General features: G+C 38.0%; 1 protein-coding gene across 1 annotated transcript in view; it reads right to left on the minus strand.

Annotated features, from left to right (window-relative positions):
• Positions 1-20,166, minus strand: part of TTC29 (tetratricopeptide repeat domain 29) — a 247,827-nt gene that overhangs the window by 195,846 nt on the left and 31,815 nt on the right. Inside the window, exons 5-6 of the mRNA XM_026018176.2 lie at positions 12,655-12,878; positions 7,695-7,880 (exon numbers count right to left, since the gene is read on the minus strand). Coding sequence (XP_025873961.2) covers positions 7,695-7,880; positions 12,655-12,878 — 410 coding nt within the window. The remainder of the gene's footprint in view (positions 1-7,694; positions 7,881-12,654; positions 12,879-20,166) is intronic.

Raw genomic sequence — 20,166 nt, forward strand, 5'->3', positions numbered from 1 at the left:
TAATGTTATCACTTTTCTTTCAAATATTTCCCAGATTTATCATTTCATTATATGAAGTCTTTAATAAGCAATTTTTAAAAAGTATGTGTTAAATCGCTCAATATTTGTTTCTGATAGTGGAAATTTCATTCCCCTAGCCTCATGCTTCCATGAGGGGACTCCCTCTCTCCTTCCCCCTTGATTTCTCATCAAGAAAGGGGAAATGACATAAGCTGGTGAAATACTGAGCTCTCATCCTCTCTGGACTCAATTCTCAAGGAGGTGTGACCCCTGAAGCTCACAGGCACAGGCTTAGAACCCTCAGGAGAGTCAGCTTCACCAGTCTGCAGTGATTAGGTGGTTGAGATGAATTCTGGAGGATAAATAGAGTCTGACTCGGTGAGTTATAAGCTTTGTTCCCCAATGAGCCTTAACAATTATGATTTGATTCCCACGTTTCTTCTGAGTCAGTCCTGAACTCAGAGTAGGGAGAGAATATAATGGTCTCTCAGTGAACCCCATCATTTTCATTTGTGCTTTGTTCAATTGTTTGTATGTTCAAATGTCTTTCCTATCTAAGGCTAATTGAATATTTGCCTATATTTCCCACTTGGATTTTAAGAGTTTATTTTCAAGTGTTTCTTATAAAATTTAATTTTTTAAAAATATTTTATTTGTTTACTCATGAGAGACAGAGAGAGAGAAAGAGAGAGAGAGAGAGAGAGAGAGAGAGAGAGAGGCACAGAGACACAGGCAGAGGGAGAAGCAGGCTCCATGCAGGGAGCCTAATGTGGGACTCATCCTAGGACTCCAGGATCACAGCCTGAGCCAAAGGCAGATGCTCAACTGCTGAGCCATCCAGGCATCCCTAAAATTTAATTTTAAAGTATGATACAAGAAGTCATTAGCATGACTGCAGAATGTTTGGTAAATATAGAAAATCATAAAGAGAAAAATTAAAATGATACTTAATTGTGACACTGTGTATCTTCTGGTTCCAAAATTACTGACATGGATTAACTTTTGTAGATTTAACTACGTTTAATCAGTTTCAGTGTTTATTGTCAGTTCTTTTACATTAGGACTTCTTTCTTCTTGAATTTTTAGTTTTGATTTGTCTCTTGCTAAATAGGAGAATACAATATACATGGAAAATACCTTCCAAGTGCACTTTCTGAAGCTTGCAAAAGAGAGTCTCCCATTGCTTCACACAGGAACCCAATCTTGGCCCTGTAGCATTGCTCTCCCTTCTCAGCCTCACAGCATTCCACTCTTTCCCCTCCCCTCGAGTCCCAGGGACTTTGCTTCTTTTTATTTTGTGGCATTTGATGTTGCAAAGGAGAAAATTGTGTCTTAATTTTTGTTACAATGCAGGCAATCTGTGCTTTCTCTTTGAATGCAGGTAGGAGTCCGCCTTCATAAAGGCATTCACAAAATTACTCAGAATTTGTCTAGGATCTTTCTTAATTTTTGACCACAGTATGAAGGGCTATTTCAATCTACACATTCTGAGGGCTTTCTTAGGGTCTGGAAAGTTTTCTTAAAATGTCTTTGGTCATTGTCTTTGTTTCAGTTACTGTATACTCTTACTCTGGGTCTTCCATACTTACCCTGTCTTTCCCCTGCACTTTGCATGAGTGCTTTAAATTTGTCCTCAAAATCACCGATTCAGTTTTCTATGGAGTCGGTTCCACTTTTTATTTTTTCCACTCAGTATTTTAACTCTACCAACACATTTTAACTGAAGCATTCCTTACGTCATCTGGGGCTCTTTCTCAACCCATTTGGATCAATCCTTGGGCTTTTCTGTCTTCCACCTGTATCTTTCTGCAGATACCAAAAATTTTCCTAAAATGATCACTTTTGCTAGATTGTTCCTTATCTGAGTCTTCAGATAAATGCCAGGTCTTCCTTGAATTTCCTACACCCCCCATTTGGGAGCAATCTCTGTAGTCTTGGGTTTTCAAGGTAAGCAGAATGGATAGTCTGACCTTGCCTCTCTGTGCACTGGCCCCACAGTTCTAGTAGAATTGCCTACTTCTACCTATAGTTGGGGGGTAGTCAGTAGAAACAGCACTTCATTCAATATCAATGCCTAGCAGGCCTTCTCCTAGGACAGATAATTGATCTCCTCTTACTTTAACTCACTGGTTCTCTTCTAGTTTGGACAGTTCTTGAAAACATCTAGTCTTTGGAGCTTCTTTTGAAGCTTGTCATCTTGCTCGTGGACCTATCTCTGTCCTAGTTATCACAGGACAGGATTTCTATGCCTAACACTTCTATGCTAAGTCTCTTTATGTTAATTTATGTTCTTTATGCAGAACTTAAAAGATTTAAAGGGTAAAGGTTTACTTGCCCAGGACTGATCTTTGCAGGCTTGCTTCAGCAAGGTTCTAAGGAAACCATGCAGCTTCAGTGCTTTTAAGGCAATCAGTTCTAATCTATTGCAGTCCCTCTCCTCTGACAAGGGAGAGATTGGTGATCCCCAACAAAGAATGCCTGTGTAACAAATCTTGCTATTTTTATGGTATATCCTATGGCTGCAACCATGAGGCAAGGACCTCAGCCTCCACCCCTTTTCCAGCTCCCCCTCTGCTGATCATGCAGGGAGGGGCTGAGCTACATCAAATCATGAATGCTGAGCTGGCAGGGTAAGGCTTGTATGAAGGCTATGCCACATGATATTGCTATTGTGTGTCCCCAGTCACACCAGGGGTGTGATCATACTTCCCTAAACATACAGCATCCAATGAAAGGGCAATGGGCAACCAGCACACCTGCTACTGCTCCTGTCTCTGTGAGTTCTCTTGGAGCAGTGCTGCTCCAGCAGGCCTGCTGTGAGTGCTGCTGACCAATTACCTTGTTAGCATGGCAGTTGTCCCAGCAAACTGGGCATCTGTTCAGGTCCATACCATGGCCTTCTGGAAGCAAGTCAGAGGACTGGAAATAAATCAAAGACCAAGATTGGAATGAGAAGAGTCTGCTGGTGTTGTTGTTGCCAGCCTTCAGGAAGGCCAATGAGTGACTATTAGCAGGAACTAGCTTTGAAAAATCCTAAGTAGTAAGAAACCTATGGGGTTAAGGCTCTCAGTAATAAGATACCTTGTTTCTTTTTTTGTCATCTTGGAGGGATTTGCCTTGGATGGGGGGGATACTTCACTGACAGAAAAGCTGAACCACTGCCCCTCATAAAGTTCATGCAAAAAAAAAAAAAGAAGAAGAAAAGGAATGTCTTCTCCATTATCACTAGAAATGAGTGAAAATGTATTAGGGAAAAATGATAACTGAACATAGGCAAGACAAAGGTGAGTGGGCTCCTGAATTTTAACTCCTTTTCAATGGTGGGTTTCTCCACAGGTATGTTCCTGGATCTACCTTCCACTACTGGATGTATCAGGGGAGAGTGCAACCACTCTAGAGTGTCTTCACAATACTCCCCTGCTTCTGGTGCCTTCTGGCCCCTGGTGAACTGCACCAAGATACACTACCTAGAATCTGTCCATGGAGCTCACTGTCAACAATAATTCTAGGACCTGAACTGGGCAAGCCAAACAGGACAACACCTTTCTTCAGAAGTTCCCCTGTCATTGAGAGAGCTTGGGATCAATTCTGGAGAACCTGGTTAGCCAGTGTTCAATCCCTGCCGTACCATCACAGATGATGGCCTCCTGAACTGGGAGATGCGCACTGCCTAAACTCTTCCTACATTGGTATTCTCCTCCCCATTTTCAGTGACCATGATCAGCACTCCAGGGTTATCAGCCAACATCTATTTCTAATCATCCTCCTGGTCTCTAACAGCAAAGTTGAGACTCAAAGCTCTTATGGGTTGAAAGGGAATGGGTTGCTGCCAAGAAGAGATGATATTTACAAGCCATGCACTGAATTGGAAAAGGAGGAATAGGACAAAGAGGTATACAGAAATTAAGGGTTAACTTGCCCAAGACTGATACTTTCAGGCTAGCCTTTCAGAAAATATATTGGCCCTTCTGCAAGGCTCCATAGAAACCATCTAGCCTCAGTGCTAAATCCATTAATCTGGTCAAAAGCAAGGCTGGGGCCCAGATCTTAAATCACTGGAAGTGGGGAAAGGGGAAAGGTGTTGGTACTTGCTCAACTATGAATGCTGATGTGGTCAATTCTGTCTGAGCTTGCTTATCCCATCCCCAATCCTAATAGAACCACAACTGCAAGGCTTGGACCCCGGTATCCTGATCAGACCAGGGAAGGGGCTGGTGCTGGACCCAACCACTGAAGGTATCTGACGTGAATAATGAGAATGCCAGTACTTTAGCCAATGGAAATCAGACCACATTGTGTACTAGGGCCTCATCTTTAACAGCAGTGGGAACTAGAACCCGTGCTTGACTCTGGCCAGGGGGCTTTGGGTAAGGATCTGGTCACATATGTGTCAGCGGGCTGCACACTGGCCCTGACTGTACCCAGGTTCCCAGTCCCTGTGACTATGGCTTCTGCTCATGTTCATTTGCTCTATAGTTCCCTAAGGGTTCTGGAGCCATGCCCTGGACTACAGCCTGCTTGGTTGGGCCCTGACAACCTGCCCTTTGCCATCTGCCAGCTGGTATCCTGCTTTAACCTGCCTCTGAGCCCAGCTGCTGCCTAGCTGTTGCTGTGGGGCCTCCATTTGCTTGTCTGGACCAATCAGCTCAGATTTGCGGAAGCTACACCTCCATCACCTCAGGGGGAACCCTACAGCCAGGTGAGTCCCCACTGCACTCTGGCCACATATTCTAAGTAGTCCTAGTTCACCCTTCTCATGAAAATTTTACCCAGATTGCAAAAGCTGCACAGGTACTTTTCACCATTGCAAGTCACATCAAGCACTCAAAGCCAATCTCTGGAATTTGCAGCAACACCAACTCATTTTATCCATCAGGCAATAAAGGCGTGGCTCCTAGGGTCTGCGAAGTGATTAATATTTTAGACCTGACAAAAAGTGGCTGCAAAACAAAAAAATACAATCTAACTTAAAAATAATTTCATAGCCAAAAGGTTCTAATTGCTGTGGAATATGGGTGCATTTTATCACATTGTAGGGTGGAGCATGTAAATGTGAGCAAGCCAAGGACCTGCAAATGTAATCTCATGGCAGTGCCACCCTCACGTTTCCCAAACTCAGCCTCATTCTCAGTCACTGAAATGACAATGAATAAATGAATAGATAAATTAATAAGGAAAAGGGGCACCTGGGTGGCTCAGTTGGTAAGGGTCTGCCTTTAGCTCAGGTCGTGATCCCAGGGTCCCGGGATGGAGTCCCTCATTGGGCTCCCTGCTCAGAGGGGAGCCTGCTTCTCCCTTTCCCTCTGCCTGGCGCTCCCTCTGCTTGTGTTCTCTCTCTCTCTGCCAAATAAATAAATAAAATCTTTTAAAAAATGGGTAAGAAAGGAAGCAATGAATAAGTCCTCCAACAGAAATGCATGCAGAGATTTTAAAAAATCAGGAGGGAAACTGGAAGTTGTTGTTGAATGGGTATTGAGTTTCAGTATTGCAAGATGAAAAAGTTCTGAAGACAGATTGCACAACAATATGAATATACTAAATGCTACTGAGCTGCACTCTTAGATGTTTAGATGGCAACTTTTGTTAGGCATTTTTTTTCTGCAATTTTTTTTTGGAATCAAACTGCATCTTAAGAATCATAATTAAACTTTACACAAAAATTCAGAATATAACTATGATAGCTATTTGAATCTCATTGAGCCACTCTTACATTTTCATCAGTGTGGCCCTGACTTCTTCGGCCTTATTTTCATGTTATTTCTTCTGTGATTTCTTTTTTGGGACCAGTAATGCATAGTTGATATGATTTATTCTTGCAGGTGACAGAAAATTATTGCCCAAATTACAGAAACAAAACAAAAACTCCATTCAATGGAAAGATTTCCTAGAGTGGAGAACAAAAAGGTGCTAAATTATATTCTAATATATAATTTTCATAATTAGTACATCATGAAAATAGAGGAATCCTTTGCACAGAGGAGTGACTATAGGCTCTAAAGCTACCTGACTAGTCAATACTAACTTCACGACTAACCAGTTTAATCTCTTTGTGCCAGTTTTCTCATCCTCATAGTGAAGATAATAATTTTCAAAAGCTTAAAAATGTTATTTGCCTCGAGACCTATGAAATGAGAATAATTTTTAAAAGCTTAAGCAATAATTTTCTTTACTTAAGCAAGAACTTATCCCATTTTTCTTTAAAGATTTATTTATTTGATAGAGATAAAGAGCACATAAGCATGAGCAGGAGGGGCAGAGGCAGAGGGAGAGAGAGAATCTCAAGCAGACTCCCCTCTGAATGCAGAGCTGGACTCAGGGCTCGATCTCACCACCCTGAGATCACAACCTGAGCTGAAACTAGGAGTCGGAGGCTTAACCAACTGTGCCACCCAGGCACCCCACAATTTATCCCATTTTAAGAAACTGAAAGACGAAACTCTACTTTTAACAATAGGCTAAATGTTTTAACAAATAATTTGTCAAATTATAGCAATATTATCCTTTCCTTGCCATGAAGCTTAAACCCAAAGTCTGAATGCAGGTGTGTTCCTATTTTGCCTTGCCACTTTCGGTTCTCACCGCTGCTCAGAAACACACTTTCTGCTTTAAACAGGTTGCACCTCCTACCAGTTCCTCTAATTATGCTTTAGTAGTGCATTCTTACAGAATTGATTGTCCTGCTTCTTTACCTGCCTAAATTCAACCCATCTTTCAAGTCCCCCACCAGTCCTTGCTGATTCCATTTTGCCTTTTTTGAATCTAGTCTATGATCTCTCACTTCTCTGAATTTTTTTGGTGTTACTGAAGATGACCCTCCAGATGGCCCTTGAGCCACCATCTACTGCCTCCTAGCACCTACCATGTTGTAGATTGCAATGTGTAATTTTCTATTTATATATTAATTTTTACCTTTTGCGGTGTCCTATATAGTCCTACCCACAAAATAATCAATATTTTCTCACTTAACTGTTTGGCCAAAGTTAAAATTTTTGTGGAAAATCAGACAGTTTTTTTGAGAAAAGAAATAGCATTATTCATGCTAACTTTTCATATATTTTCTTTGCATATAATCTACCTACCATTCCTTCCATAAATAATTTTAACTCTTAAGTTTCTCTTTGCATTCTTTAGTAAAACACCATACAAAATGTATTTTTGACGGTATTTGTTGCTGTTTTAGACTTTGGCTTGCGTTAAGATAACCTTATGAAGTTACTTTTAAAGGACCTTTCCTTCGGAAATTGTTATAAAGCCACGATGGAGTGATATCTAAATTATAGAGATATGTACAGGGGGTATGGGAGCGCTAGGAAGATCACGAAGTATGTCTTCCTTTTTTCCCATTTTCATACACAATAAATCCAGTTAAAATGAAGAGAGGGCTGTAAGAAAGGAAAGGAATGCAAGCCCTACAGCACGCGGCACTGACAGACGCGTGTGCATGGGTATGGCAGCAGCCTGCTCTTGGTGATGCTGCTGCTGGGAACTCCAGCCTGGGCGCTGGGGATGGACGTATGACTGCAAGGAACGCTTTCGCGGAGCCCCTAAGTCACACACCTTTGCTCTTTAATTGCAACAACTTACAGTCTTATACTAACGCCTCAGGTCTTTTTCTCAACCCCCAAGTGCTTTCTGGCTGCACCGACTCTGAATCCTCCAAAGCAACCAGGACAGCCTGACAAATGACCACTCACCCTCTTCCTCGAAGAGAAGTCCCATGTGCGCTTGAGCCTCGGCTTCCTTCTTCCCACCGTCAATTTTGATCAGTTGAGCAATCTTAAAACATCGCTCATAGAAGTGGTTCCTTACCCATTTGTCTTCAGAATTATTGAAGTAACAGGCCAGTGCATACAAGTTATTATAGACGTCTTCAAAGTATTCTTCAAAGAAAAACATAAGCTGCGTTAGAAAAATATCTCACGGCCTGTCCCTTCAAATGGCAAACCAACCTAGTGATATTTATTTTCCCTTAAAAAGAGGATTAGCTATTTTAAAAATGGAAATGCAAAATTAAATTAATGTGTCTTAACCACTAAAACAGTGCGTTAAAGGATGTGCACACGAAAAAAAGCAACCAAAATCTTTCTGAAAACTTAGAACATGTAAGAAATTGACACACTCTTTAGTTGAAACACTAGACTATATAAGACAAAAGACAGGATAATATGTACTAGCACTGTTCTCAGGTCTATTGCAAGAAATGAATATGTGTTATCATCAAGTACTTTTCCCATTAAAGATTTGAAAAGTATTTAGATTCAAGAGAAAACAATGTTTCCTAACTATTGGGGGGGGGGGCTAATGAAGAAAGCAGATAAGATATGGAAATAGAGTATTTTTACTCAGAAGGAAAAATAATCACGAGCTTATTGATATAATAATATGGGGATTGGGATAACCCTATAAGGTTCATATACGTTCTGCAATGTTTCCAGGGATACAAGTTACTAGCAATGCTAACAAAGAATGGATTTCTATGCTTCTATTTCTCAATATCTTTTTCTGCTGAAAATGAACTAATACTAGTCATCCTTCTCACTCAGTTATTAGTTTATTAGTTGTTAGTTTTTAAACCCTCCCTTTTTCCCTAAAGTGGCACCTGACCTACTTGTATACAAAAAGCACATTAATAAATTGTGAATTAGTCTTTTAAACTGCAGTCAATAATAAACTTGGACAAAAACCTGTGTGTTAATAAATTGTGCCTCAGTCCCGTAAATTCCATTTTATTGGTAAATATGAACAAATTCATAATTTTTATGTCTTTTTGCATCTGTGTTATAAGCACAGTTGTAGATATATGGTAACTTCTGGATTACTCTTCCAAGGATTTTATAATAACAATCATTATCTATTAGAATTTATTGATATTAATTATTCACAACAATCAGAAGAGTCAACTCAAATGTTCCTGAAAGGACTACAATTATGAAAAATATTTATACATTGCCCACTAGTATTCCTATAAGACTAAAATCAAAAGGCCCAGAAAAAAATGAAATGAGGTTGATTACAACAAAAGGTAATTTTCAAGAACTATACATGTCATTCTAATGTATCAAAAGAAATTTCTGAAACTTAAGTCATTCCTTTACACATGTTGCTTCATAATTTCATAGGAAATTAAGGCTTATCTCAAAATAAGAGTTATATCTAAACATTAAAGTTAAAAAAAATTAGAGGTCTCCCTGTCTCTCTATTTTAAAATATTTTTTGAAGGAGCTGGGGATTCTGGAGAGCCATTCTGCTGTTTAAGGTTACTCACAATAGGCATGAGTTTAGGTAAAAAGCAGTGAGTAACTGGAGTTATTACTTGAAACAAATACTCTCATCTCAGAACTGACTTCTCTTATGTTTTATCTTTGCATTGTGAACCTTCTACTTAAAGTGAATGGAGCACTAAAGTGTGCTTTGTAATGTTTTATATTCTTTGTCATCTTTATAGTTATTAGAGAATTATGATTTTTAAAAGTCTAAAGCATTCCATATCTTCTATTTTCAAAAAGTTATATAAAGAGTTTTTGAAAAAGTGATCCCCAAATAATTTTTCTGACTTTCAGTAATCAGAAAAAAATTTCCAATATTTCACGTTTTTTTTTTTAGAACAAGTTGTGTTAGCTATCGTTTCCATATTTAAAAACCACTTGTTATCTAAGCTATTTTTCTACAGAAAAAATGGGGTATTTTTCAGAGCATTAAGTATAAGGGAATATATTCAAGTTTTGAATCTTTGAACAATCCAAATATATGCACTGTACCCTTTACATTCTAAGCAGCCTTATCTCCTTGTTTGTAGACCACCTACTTGAATTGTCAGCAGATATTTACAAGATGAAAAACATTTTTATTGTTGGTTTATTATTTAGATCAGTATTCATTGTGCTATCTAAAAAAGGAGATTCTATGGTGAAATAAATTGGAAAATGTAGTTGCTAATTTTCTTCTTTCAGTGGCCACACACTATGCATCAGTATGTTAAAGGCTCTGGTAAGTCCCGCGATAAACCAACCTACTTAATATCCATGTTAATTCACCTGGTGTTTCTCAAACTTATTTTGCCAGATAATTATTTTTGTTTTGCTTTACATAAAACCGTTGGAAAGATCCTGGAGACTCTTTGTATAGAACACAGTTGGGCTATCTTAAATAAATGTTATTAGGAAAAAAATTGCTGCTTAACCATTAACAATAATTTAAAGTCACGTGTAAATAATGTTTGAATTATCTATTGATTCAGTTGCCCATTACCATTATTGCCATCTCTTCTCCAGCCCCATGGGGCACAAGGCCCTAATCATAATATTACAGATGGTACAGAGATGATTTACAACAATGGGTAATATAAAAAATGTTATTAGGGACCAAAAAATTCATCTTAACAAATGGAAAATAATCAAAAAAGAAATGGCTGGCTTACTTTAAATACTTCTGTGCTATAAAACAGCAAGTGATGTTTTGAAGAGTAATTTAAATAAATCTAGGTTCCTGCTCTGTAAGTCTCAAGAGACAGAACTGACCCAAGATGACTATTGTTAGTGCCATAGCTTTGATTAAATGAACTTCATTGTGACCGTAGAATGATAGTGTTTCCAATGAGAAGCAATGAGAATGCTCAGAGATACGCTACTTCAGGAATATTTTTTTCAGATTCCATATTCCATTCCATGACCATAGAGGATAGAATCTTGAGACACCAGATTTTTATATTCTAGGTTAAGTGTGTGTGTGCACCTGTATGCATTCTTTAAGATCTAGGATTAATTCAAAGTATTAAGAGTGAAGGTTTCTATCCCATTTTCTGGGATGTTTTTAACTCATATCACAACCTTTCCTCAATAAAGTTTATATGTTAAATGTGAAAACATTATACAATTTTTTAAAGCATACAAATATTCACATGTACTTCAGCTGAAGTATTCTCAACAATGTTTTTTTGCAATAATTTTAACTTTCTATATTGCAACCAGGCAAAAGCCACTGCATTTTGAAGGAGAAAACCTTATAGAAGAGTTATTCTGAGCAAGAGGTAGTTTTACTTCACTTAACAAATGCAACTTAGTTATGATGAACATATGATAAAGCCACCCAGTAAAGAAAATATTTTTTTTACTAACATGTATAAAATATTGACTACTATAAAGTTTGCACTTTGTTAACTTTTGAGGTTGGAGAAACAGTTAAAATGTTTAGTTACTTATCTTAAATAAAAAAATTAAAATGTTTTCTACCTTAAAATAGACTACTTAGCATTTTAGTTTCTTTATAATTACAAAATGCTTTATGGCAAGTTTCTCATATTTAAGACACTTTGTAACAAGTGATGTATTTGGCTCATATTTATGCTACTCAAAAGGAGCCTCTATTTAAAACACTTAGTGAGTATGATGAATTCAACTAGAAAAAATGACTAATGGGGAAATTTTATCTTGTTCAATTCTATTTTCAGTGCAAATATCACTTCAGAATTTGGAGCTGAAGCTAGAATGTAGGTTTTTTACAATAGCATTTTTTATTTATAACAATTAATTTCTTGAGAAATTAGATGTCACATTTTAGAATTCACCAAAGTATTCTATTTTTAAAGTCAATCCTGAAGTTCAATAATTTTCATAATACAAATATTCACTTCCTTTCTACACACACATACACACACACACTCACTTGTGTTGTTAGGATTTTTGTGTATCTCCTATATGTAAGCCAGGTGACAACCTGATGGGAAACATGTATTAACTCCACTATAGAGGGTGAGAGACTTTTGCTACCTCTCTAGTACTATTCCAAGTCCCCAATAAGTTTCCCCACTGTAGCACTGATTGACAAAAAGTTGTGTAATACTCTATTTTCCCATAGAAAGCCATAAAATGAAATATAGGCCTTGTTTGGCCCTGAGCTTTTCTTTTTGAGTCCTATGGTCTTTTCACACAAAAAGTTGAAGAAATTAATAATTTAGACCACATCAACTTTTAAGATTTCCTTTCTTTGATTACCTAAAATGACTGATTCTTAATATGTAACTAGGAAGACTCATGACAATATCAGTATAATTATAGGAGAGATTAAAATATTTTCAGTACTTGAAACATTGATTTTCTGGAAAATTTTAAGATACAAAAAAAGGAATTTATTAGAAAAATGTGATGGATAATATAAAGTAAACAATTTAATTCATAATTGTGAATTGCAGGCTTTTTGCATCTTCTCACTATTCACTAATAAAAATTTTCTGATTGAAATCTGTAGGATTTATAGATAAGACCCTCAAATTCCATCACATAAATACTAGAAAATCTGTATAATGTTCAAGTTATACTCTTTGAATGTATCTCATCAGTAAAAGTCAAAATTCAGGTTATATATTTTTAAAACTATGGAAAGATTTGTAATTCATGATACAAAAGATTTTAATGGATTGGAAAATTCTGGAGATGTCATCAGGTGCTATGTATTGTCTTCCCGGCTTGGAAAGACATCAGCAGGATGCCCCTGTGTCTGGGCAGCTTTGTGGTTCAGCATTCCCTATCATGTATTCCATAAAGATGCTTAGGTGTCTAGAAGGAGTTGTGCTAAGGTGTCTTCTTAATGTTTTGAATCCTCCCTCAGGCCCATTGTTCTGGCTTCTGCAGGACTGCTGCCTACAGGCCGTCCACTCACCTTTCCTTTCAGCTGCCTCAGCCCTGGTCAGGTAGTGGTAGAAGTGATCCAGCTTATCAGGCTGCTCCTCCAGGGGTCTCTGCAACCAGAAAAGGGACCTAACTCTCGCAGTCTCCTGCAGGGCATCCCACTTCTGCATCAGGGCGAAGAGCTCAGTAAAGGACTTATGATAACCATCTCGCAGCATGTCCACACAAATGTTCTTCTTGTATGAGTTCCGGTAACTGGGAATAATAAGAAACCCAATGCTCAGAACATTATTTTACTCCTTTAAATCTGTGCAGTGTTTTTTCTTCTCTAAGTTAAAGGTTGAATCACACTGCCTTTTTCTTTTTTTTCCTGAGTGAAAGCTGAAAATGCTCTTTGCCTCGAACACTTGTAAATGAACAACTTCAGTTTAATGAAAGATGCCAGGAGCTACTCAAATGTAGTCATTTTAGTAAAATTACATTATAAATATATCAGTTCCAGAGCTGAGCTCAGAACCGACTATTGTCAGTCCGTTCTGGCTGCTAGAACAAAATACTAGTGACTGAGTAGCTTACAGACAACAGAAATACATTGTTCACAGTTCTGGAGGCTGGAATTTCAAGATCAAGGTGCCAGCATGGTCATGTTCTGGGGAGGGCCCTCTTCCTCCTTCATGGTTGGCACCTTCTCACAGTATCCTCACATAGTGCAAGGAGTTGGGGATCTCTCTGGAGACCTTTTTTTCTTATAAGGCACTAATCCCATTCATGAGGGCAGAGCTCTCATGACCTAAGCACCTCCCAAAGACCTCAATTACTAATACCATCACCTTTGGGAATTAGAATTTAAACATATGAATTTGGGGGAACACATCCAGACCACAGCAATTACAATGTCCACAAGTACTTGATGTACTAGCCTCCCAGTAAAACAAAACAGAAAAAATCCAACATGCCAAGAAAAAATTAAACATGCCATTAAATATTTTAAAAATGTACTCTATATTAAGTGGCTTCATTGTATGTTATGGAAGTTCATTCATTTATTCATTCATGCTTGGATGTTTGGCTAGAAAATGTTTACTAAAATCTATTACTAAGTATATTTGAAAAATATTTTCAGTTAGGAATAAGGTAATTATTTGTTACATTACTAATTTGCTTCTAATTTAATAATAAATCAAATGCAAGAAGATAAAGTGACAAATGAATATTCCATTTATTTATTCAACAAATAGCTATTAAATTTTCTAAGTGGAAGGCACTGTTCTAGATTGAATGGATTCATTCTCCTTGTGAAGTTTGTATTCTAGTGGGAGAACACAACTAACACATAAGTAAGCAAATAATAAATAATGTGAGATGATGAAAAGTACTATACAGAAAATAAACAGGGTTATGGGATAACAGCTGTGTGGTGGCTATTATTCCACTTAATGAGCAATCAGGAGCCAAATCGTATAGTTACTAATTATATTACATTTTTTAAAAGTTAGGAGACAGTATTTAGAGCAACTGACATAATGTGCTACTACCAGCAGTAAAAATTTCAATGTGAAGTGGAAACAGCCTAGAAGTTAGAATACTCAAGGTTGAGGCCAGTTCTACTTAAACTCCTTGGACTGCATTTCATCTCATTTGCAAAGTGTGCATATCAATATATGCTGTACCTATATCAGGATTCTTCTAAGAACAAAATTAAATTATAAATGTGAAAAATGTTCTGAGAAGTTTTAAGTCCTGCACTACTGGTTTCCAGCTCCTGGCTATGCAACAGATTCATCTATGGAATTGAACAAACACACAAAAAACAATGCCCATGTTCCATCTACCAAGAATTTCTTACTCAGTGGATCAACTTAGGCATGAAACAAGACACATTAAGATAGGTGAAGAGAGGAGTGGTGAGAGTGATGTTTTAAAAGAAAAGACAAGACGTCAAAGCCATGGTAAGAAGTTTGGACTCCAAGCTAGGAATGAGATGGAGGTAGAGCCATTGAAAGGTCTGGGTTAGGAAATGGAGTCATTACTCCATGAACCTGAAGTTTAGAAAAGCCATCTGGATGGAGTGTCCAACTGAATTGTTACCCTCCCCTATCTGGCTGCCAGATACACACAGCACCTATTGTAGTAGGATTTATCCACAAAGAGAATAAGTAAACCATATTACCAGGCCCAAAGCTCAAAAAACACCATCTTGTATGAGACCAAAAACATATGATAGGCAGGTAAAAAGGTAACAGAATTTTGTTTGTTTCTGCCTTCTAGTCAAGAAGGAGGAGAATATGAAGAAGGAGCAGTGAGGCCATGTCCTCTCCTTCTCCTCCTTTTTACTTGCCCCTTCACAAGTATAGCAAAATTCAGTTTCTCAGTAGAAGAGGACCAGAAGCAGCCACTGTAATTTCCCATAGCTCCTGAATGGTACAGGTGAAATGCCATTAACAGTCTAGTGAGCTCCATGTATGACACAAAAGTTAATGGAAAGAGAGGGCTGGTGTATCTGTCATAATGTCACTGGCCACAACAAGGAGGTGTGTGCTAACATGCTCTTGTATGGGCTGCCCACTGGGATCGAAGGAGGACTTAGCCATAACTCGGAGAATAAGAAGCAACAGGGAGCAATCAAAGGAGTCAGGTCAGCATATTTCCAGATCTGACAGAAAAGGATGGATTGAGTGCATCAGAGGTGGACACCTGTATAGAATGCATCCAACTACAAGTGAGAGAATGTGTTTCATAGTGCCTTTAGAACAGCAGGTTTCCACTTAGCACAGCACAAGATGCCTGAAGGTAGGCATCTGCTGGCCTTGATTCAGTGGCCTGGCAAGTTCAATGTGTCTGGGATTATCTTAATCTTTCCCTCATGCTTGTCCCCTGCTGGTCACTGGAGGGTTGCTATAGCACCCGGTACTGTGTCCACCTTCAAGGCAAAAAGAAAGGGGTGATGGGTGGCACCAGATGTGTCTTTCCTTGTTATTGGTGGGGAATAAAGCATTCCTATAACTGCTAGTAGATTCTCACTTTGGTCCCATTGGCCAGACCTTTGTCACATGGCCATCCCTTGCTGCAAGGAGACTGGCAAAACAAATAACCTGCCTGTTCTTGGACACATTGCTTTCCCAAGCAAACTGGAGTTACATTAGCAAATAAGAATGGGGAAATGAGATACTAGATGGACAAGTTCAGTGTCTATAGCAAGGTCCTAGATTAAGGTCTGAAAGTAAATACTGGGGATCCCTGGGTGGCTCAGCGGTTTAGCATCTGCCTTCGGCCCAGGGCGTGATCATGGGATCCCGGGATGGAGTCCCATGTCAGGCTCCCAGCAGGGAGCCTGCTTCTCCCTCTGCCTGTGTCTCTGCCTCTCTGTGTCTCTCATGAATAAATAAAATCTTAAAAAAAAAATGAAAGTAAATACTGACAAACCCCCAGCCCTGGAGTTTCTGGATAAAACTGGGCAGGATGTCCAATTAAATTTGAATATAAGGTAAGTAATAATTTTTTTAGTATTAGTATTCTCCAAATATTCCATGGGACCTATTTATACTAAAAAAGGGTTGTTGGGTTTTTTTTGAAATTCATATTGAAGTGTATATCTGGTATTTTTATTTGCTAAATCTTGCAACTCTCTTCCTCTCCACCCTGCACCGGGACTGTGTTGTTTCTATGTAATCGGGTGAGAGGAAAAGGTGTCAGAATCTTGAATAACCTAAGAAATCACTGAATTGGACTCACATAACCTGAGAGAGACAAGATTAGATTTTTACACTAGGGAGGATCAAGGCTCAGGGCCAGGAATTAAAATTAAGTTATAAAAAAATAAAGGCTTTCAATTTACGATCCTTGAGCTTGTGACTCTGAAATTCATACCTGATCCACGAGATTGGCCAGGAGGAGGGTAGAATTGGGAATAGGGCGAAGAGATGGGAGACTCTGGTGGTCCCAGAAAGGACAGGCCACAGAGGCTGAGCCAAAGCGAAGGTGGGGAAATGGACACACACAGGTGGATTCAATACATATTTAAGAGCTAAAAATATCAATTCTCGAGTGGTGAGTAGGTGTTAGGGGTAGAAGAAAGGGAACACCTAGGATGACAACCAGGCTTTGAGCTAATTGATAATTAGCTAAGGAAGGGAACACAAAAGGTTGAACATTTTGGGGGAAAGAGAATGAGCTTGGGTTTAGGTGAGGAGGCTTAAGTGACACTGAAGTGGTGCCTCTGAGGAGGGGTAGGTTGTAGGGGAAATACAGAAGATCTGAGGATGAGAGGCTGAAAATCCAGCCTTGTTTCAAACAAGAAGAGTCATCTTTGTATGGTTATGCCTTGGAAGAAAAGAAAATTATAAATAATAAAAGTTAGAACTTTGACTTTAAACAATAAAAATAAACATAAGCTGGGAGGCCGTCTATATTCTAATCTCAAATCTCTACTCTTGACAGAAAATCATTCTGGAAGCCTTATTTCCTTCGCCTGGAAAGTGAGGAGGGTGTTTTGGTGGGATTTGGTCCACCGGGCATCTAGTTCCGCTTCCACAGGTGGCAGCACTCCGAACTTCTGGAAACGACCATTCTCACACTGTGTGCCATCTTAGAGGGGCTTGATTTTAAAGATTTTCTAACCAAGATTTTCTAACCACAGTGACCCAAATTAAGGCAATGGGTTCCTCCCCCAGAATTCTGAATCTTGAGGCAGGAAACACAACAAAGGTTTAGTAGGTTTTTGGAGCTCAGTCATCTTGGGAGTGACATCCTGACAAGAGTCCCAAGTAGTCCTTGCTACAGAGATCCTACCCAGGGTCTCATGTCTTGTCCTTTTCATCTGAGCTGGGTTCTCCCTAAACTCATTTGATTACCCAATATCCTTCCAAAAATTTTTTTTTTTACTTTATTTAGTCAGAATCAGTTTCTGCTGCCTGTGACCAAAGTACATGAATGGATTCAGAAGGAATTGCACTAAAATGGTTTCTAAGACATTTTTCAGCCTCAAAACATCCATGATATATAACTGATATCAATTTTTTAAAATTTCTGGTACATTTTTTAAAAAGATCATTCTTTGCAGAAGAGATTTCAAATAGACAAGTATTTTAAAATGCATGAATAACTATACTGATACAATCTCAATTTTATATACACATCCATGTGTGTGCACACATGCATATGTACATGTATGTCGTTATTTAAGCCTCAGTACTAATCTGAAAGCAAGAAAGAGGAATTAGTGACTTGCTAAATAATTTCCTATTTAAATCTTCATAGTTAATGCAAATTATTTCTTTTAACCAAATAATTTTCTTTTATTAAAATGAACTGACCATCTGAAAAAAAGGTGCATCAATTTCCACCATTATATTTGGATTTCTCAGGTTTTATATTTCATAATAGAATTATAGGCAATGTTGACTTGCTTTATGGAAGGAAAATTTTTCTAAACACAAATAGAGGGACGTCTGGGTGGCTTAGTGGTTGAACGTGTGCCTTCGGCTCAGGGCATGATCCTGGAGACCCGGGATCGAGTCCCACATTGGCCTCCCCATGGGAGCCTGCTTCTCCCTCTGCCTATGTCTTTGCCTCTCTCTGTGTCTCTCATCCATCAACAAATAAAACCTCAAACACAAATAAATATACAGATAGAATTCAAATTTATTATTTTCTTATTTAGACATGAAGTTCTCCATCTTGGTTTCACTTGTATATTAAAACCGATATTAGTATAAATTAAAACTTATTTTTTGTAAGCATCAGAAGAAAAATCTCCTTGACTTGAAAAGTCACTATCCTGGGCAGAAATTGAGAATTCTGGTAAAATTTATGTAGAGATGTGAGAAGAGTTTTCCTGACAGAAAACATGCCATTCATAGGAGAAGTTGTGACACTCCTGGATATGCCAGACTCTGAATCTATACCCCGAGGAAGATGTCTGCCATCGCAGAGAGCTGATGCTGCTTCCAACCAAGGGATGCAGTTGGAGAAGAGTGAATTTAGAAATGGAATTCAGTGGTCATCTGTTTCATATGGATTTTATTACTATTTAAAGGCATTCTTCAAAGGAGATTCTGTGCATTTTAAATTTACATAAAAATGACCCTAAATGAATCTAAGATTTTTAAAAAAAATCTATAAATTCGCAGAATGTAAAACTGGCCACTTTGACAAAACCTCCTAGCAGTTGAACATGTGGAGACGCTGAGAGATGGGGAACTTTCTGTTAAACAGTCATGGAGATATTATATCTTTTTAAAATTCTGCCTTAAAACATTCTGAGTGGCTATTTAAAGAGTGCCTATGCTGTGGTAGGCACTGTGTAGACATAATTTCTAACACACAGTAACTCTACAAAGCAATACTTCCATTTTCACAAAGAAACTGTCTTCAGTGAGGTTGTGACTTGCCAAAGAAGGACAAAGTCATACAAAATAATAAGGGGCAGAGTTGGATGGAATTCACATCCAGGTTTCTGAGTGCAAATCCTGGCTTTTTCCTACTTTACCACTTTGTCTTCTATTACATCTATTACATCAACAAATCTGATGTTGATTTTTCTTCTTTCCCTTCCTCTTCCCTTCCTCTGTGCATTTTCTTTATTTGCATTGATTGTTTCAGAATTCGTCATAATTGGACAATTACAATGTAATTCTCAAATCTGAAATTTGTTGCCTATGTCCATGCTAATCTATGTTTATGCCAGCTTGGGAAAAGAGAGTAGTGTCATTCTGTGACTCTCCTAAAGAACTCCCTTCCTTGAAGTGAGGGAGCAGACAGTAGCATCTATCCGGAGCAAAGTAAATAGACGTGATTGTCACTCCAGGATACATAAGTCTAATAAAAGAAAAACACTGAGAAAGACAAATGAATAAAAGGATAAAAAGCACACATTTTTACCGATATGAAAAACATGAATAAATGGAATGAACAGATATAACAGCTCATTTTATTTCTTTTCTAGGTATTTATATTAGTTATTAGATGGATTGTCAAAATCAAATGAATTATCAACTACTCAAATATATGATTAATATATTTAACATATTTTCTTCATAGGACAAACTCAAATACTGTATCAAGGTGAAGCTTCATATACAGTAAATCATTTCAAAAGAAGTTTAATGAAAAATCATACTTTAAAACAAGATCATAAAATTTTTATTTAATCTGACAAAGATAAACTCAAAAGATACGTAATATCTAATCAAAAGTCAGGATAATACTTTTATTCCATTAAGTTAATATTTATAAGTCACTAGTGGGTTATCTATGTGTCAGTTATAACAGTCTTACATTCATACTGTAGGAATAAATGTTATTGGAATCACCTACGGGATAATTACGTTGACTCTTAAATTAATACTTAAATAGCTTCAGTTAATATAATTTCCGTGGAATAAAGTGAGTCACTATTCTTTTTTTTAAATTTTTTTTTATTGGAGTTCAATTTGCCAACATATAGCATAACACCCAGTGCTCATCCCGCCAAGTGCCCCCCTCAGTGCCTATCACCCAGTCACCCCAACCCCCCCACCCACCTCCCCTTCCTCTACCCCTTGTT

This window comes from Vulpes vulpes, chromosome 10 (assembly GCF_048418805.1).
Source record: "Vulpes vulpes isolate BD-2025 chromosome 10, VulVul3, whole genome shotgun sequence".
Lineage (NCBI taxonomy): Eukaryota > Metazoa > Chordata > Mammalia > Carnivora > Canidae > Vulpes > Vulpes vulpes.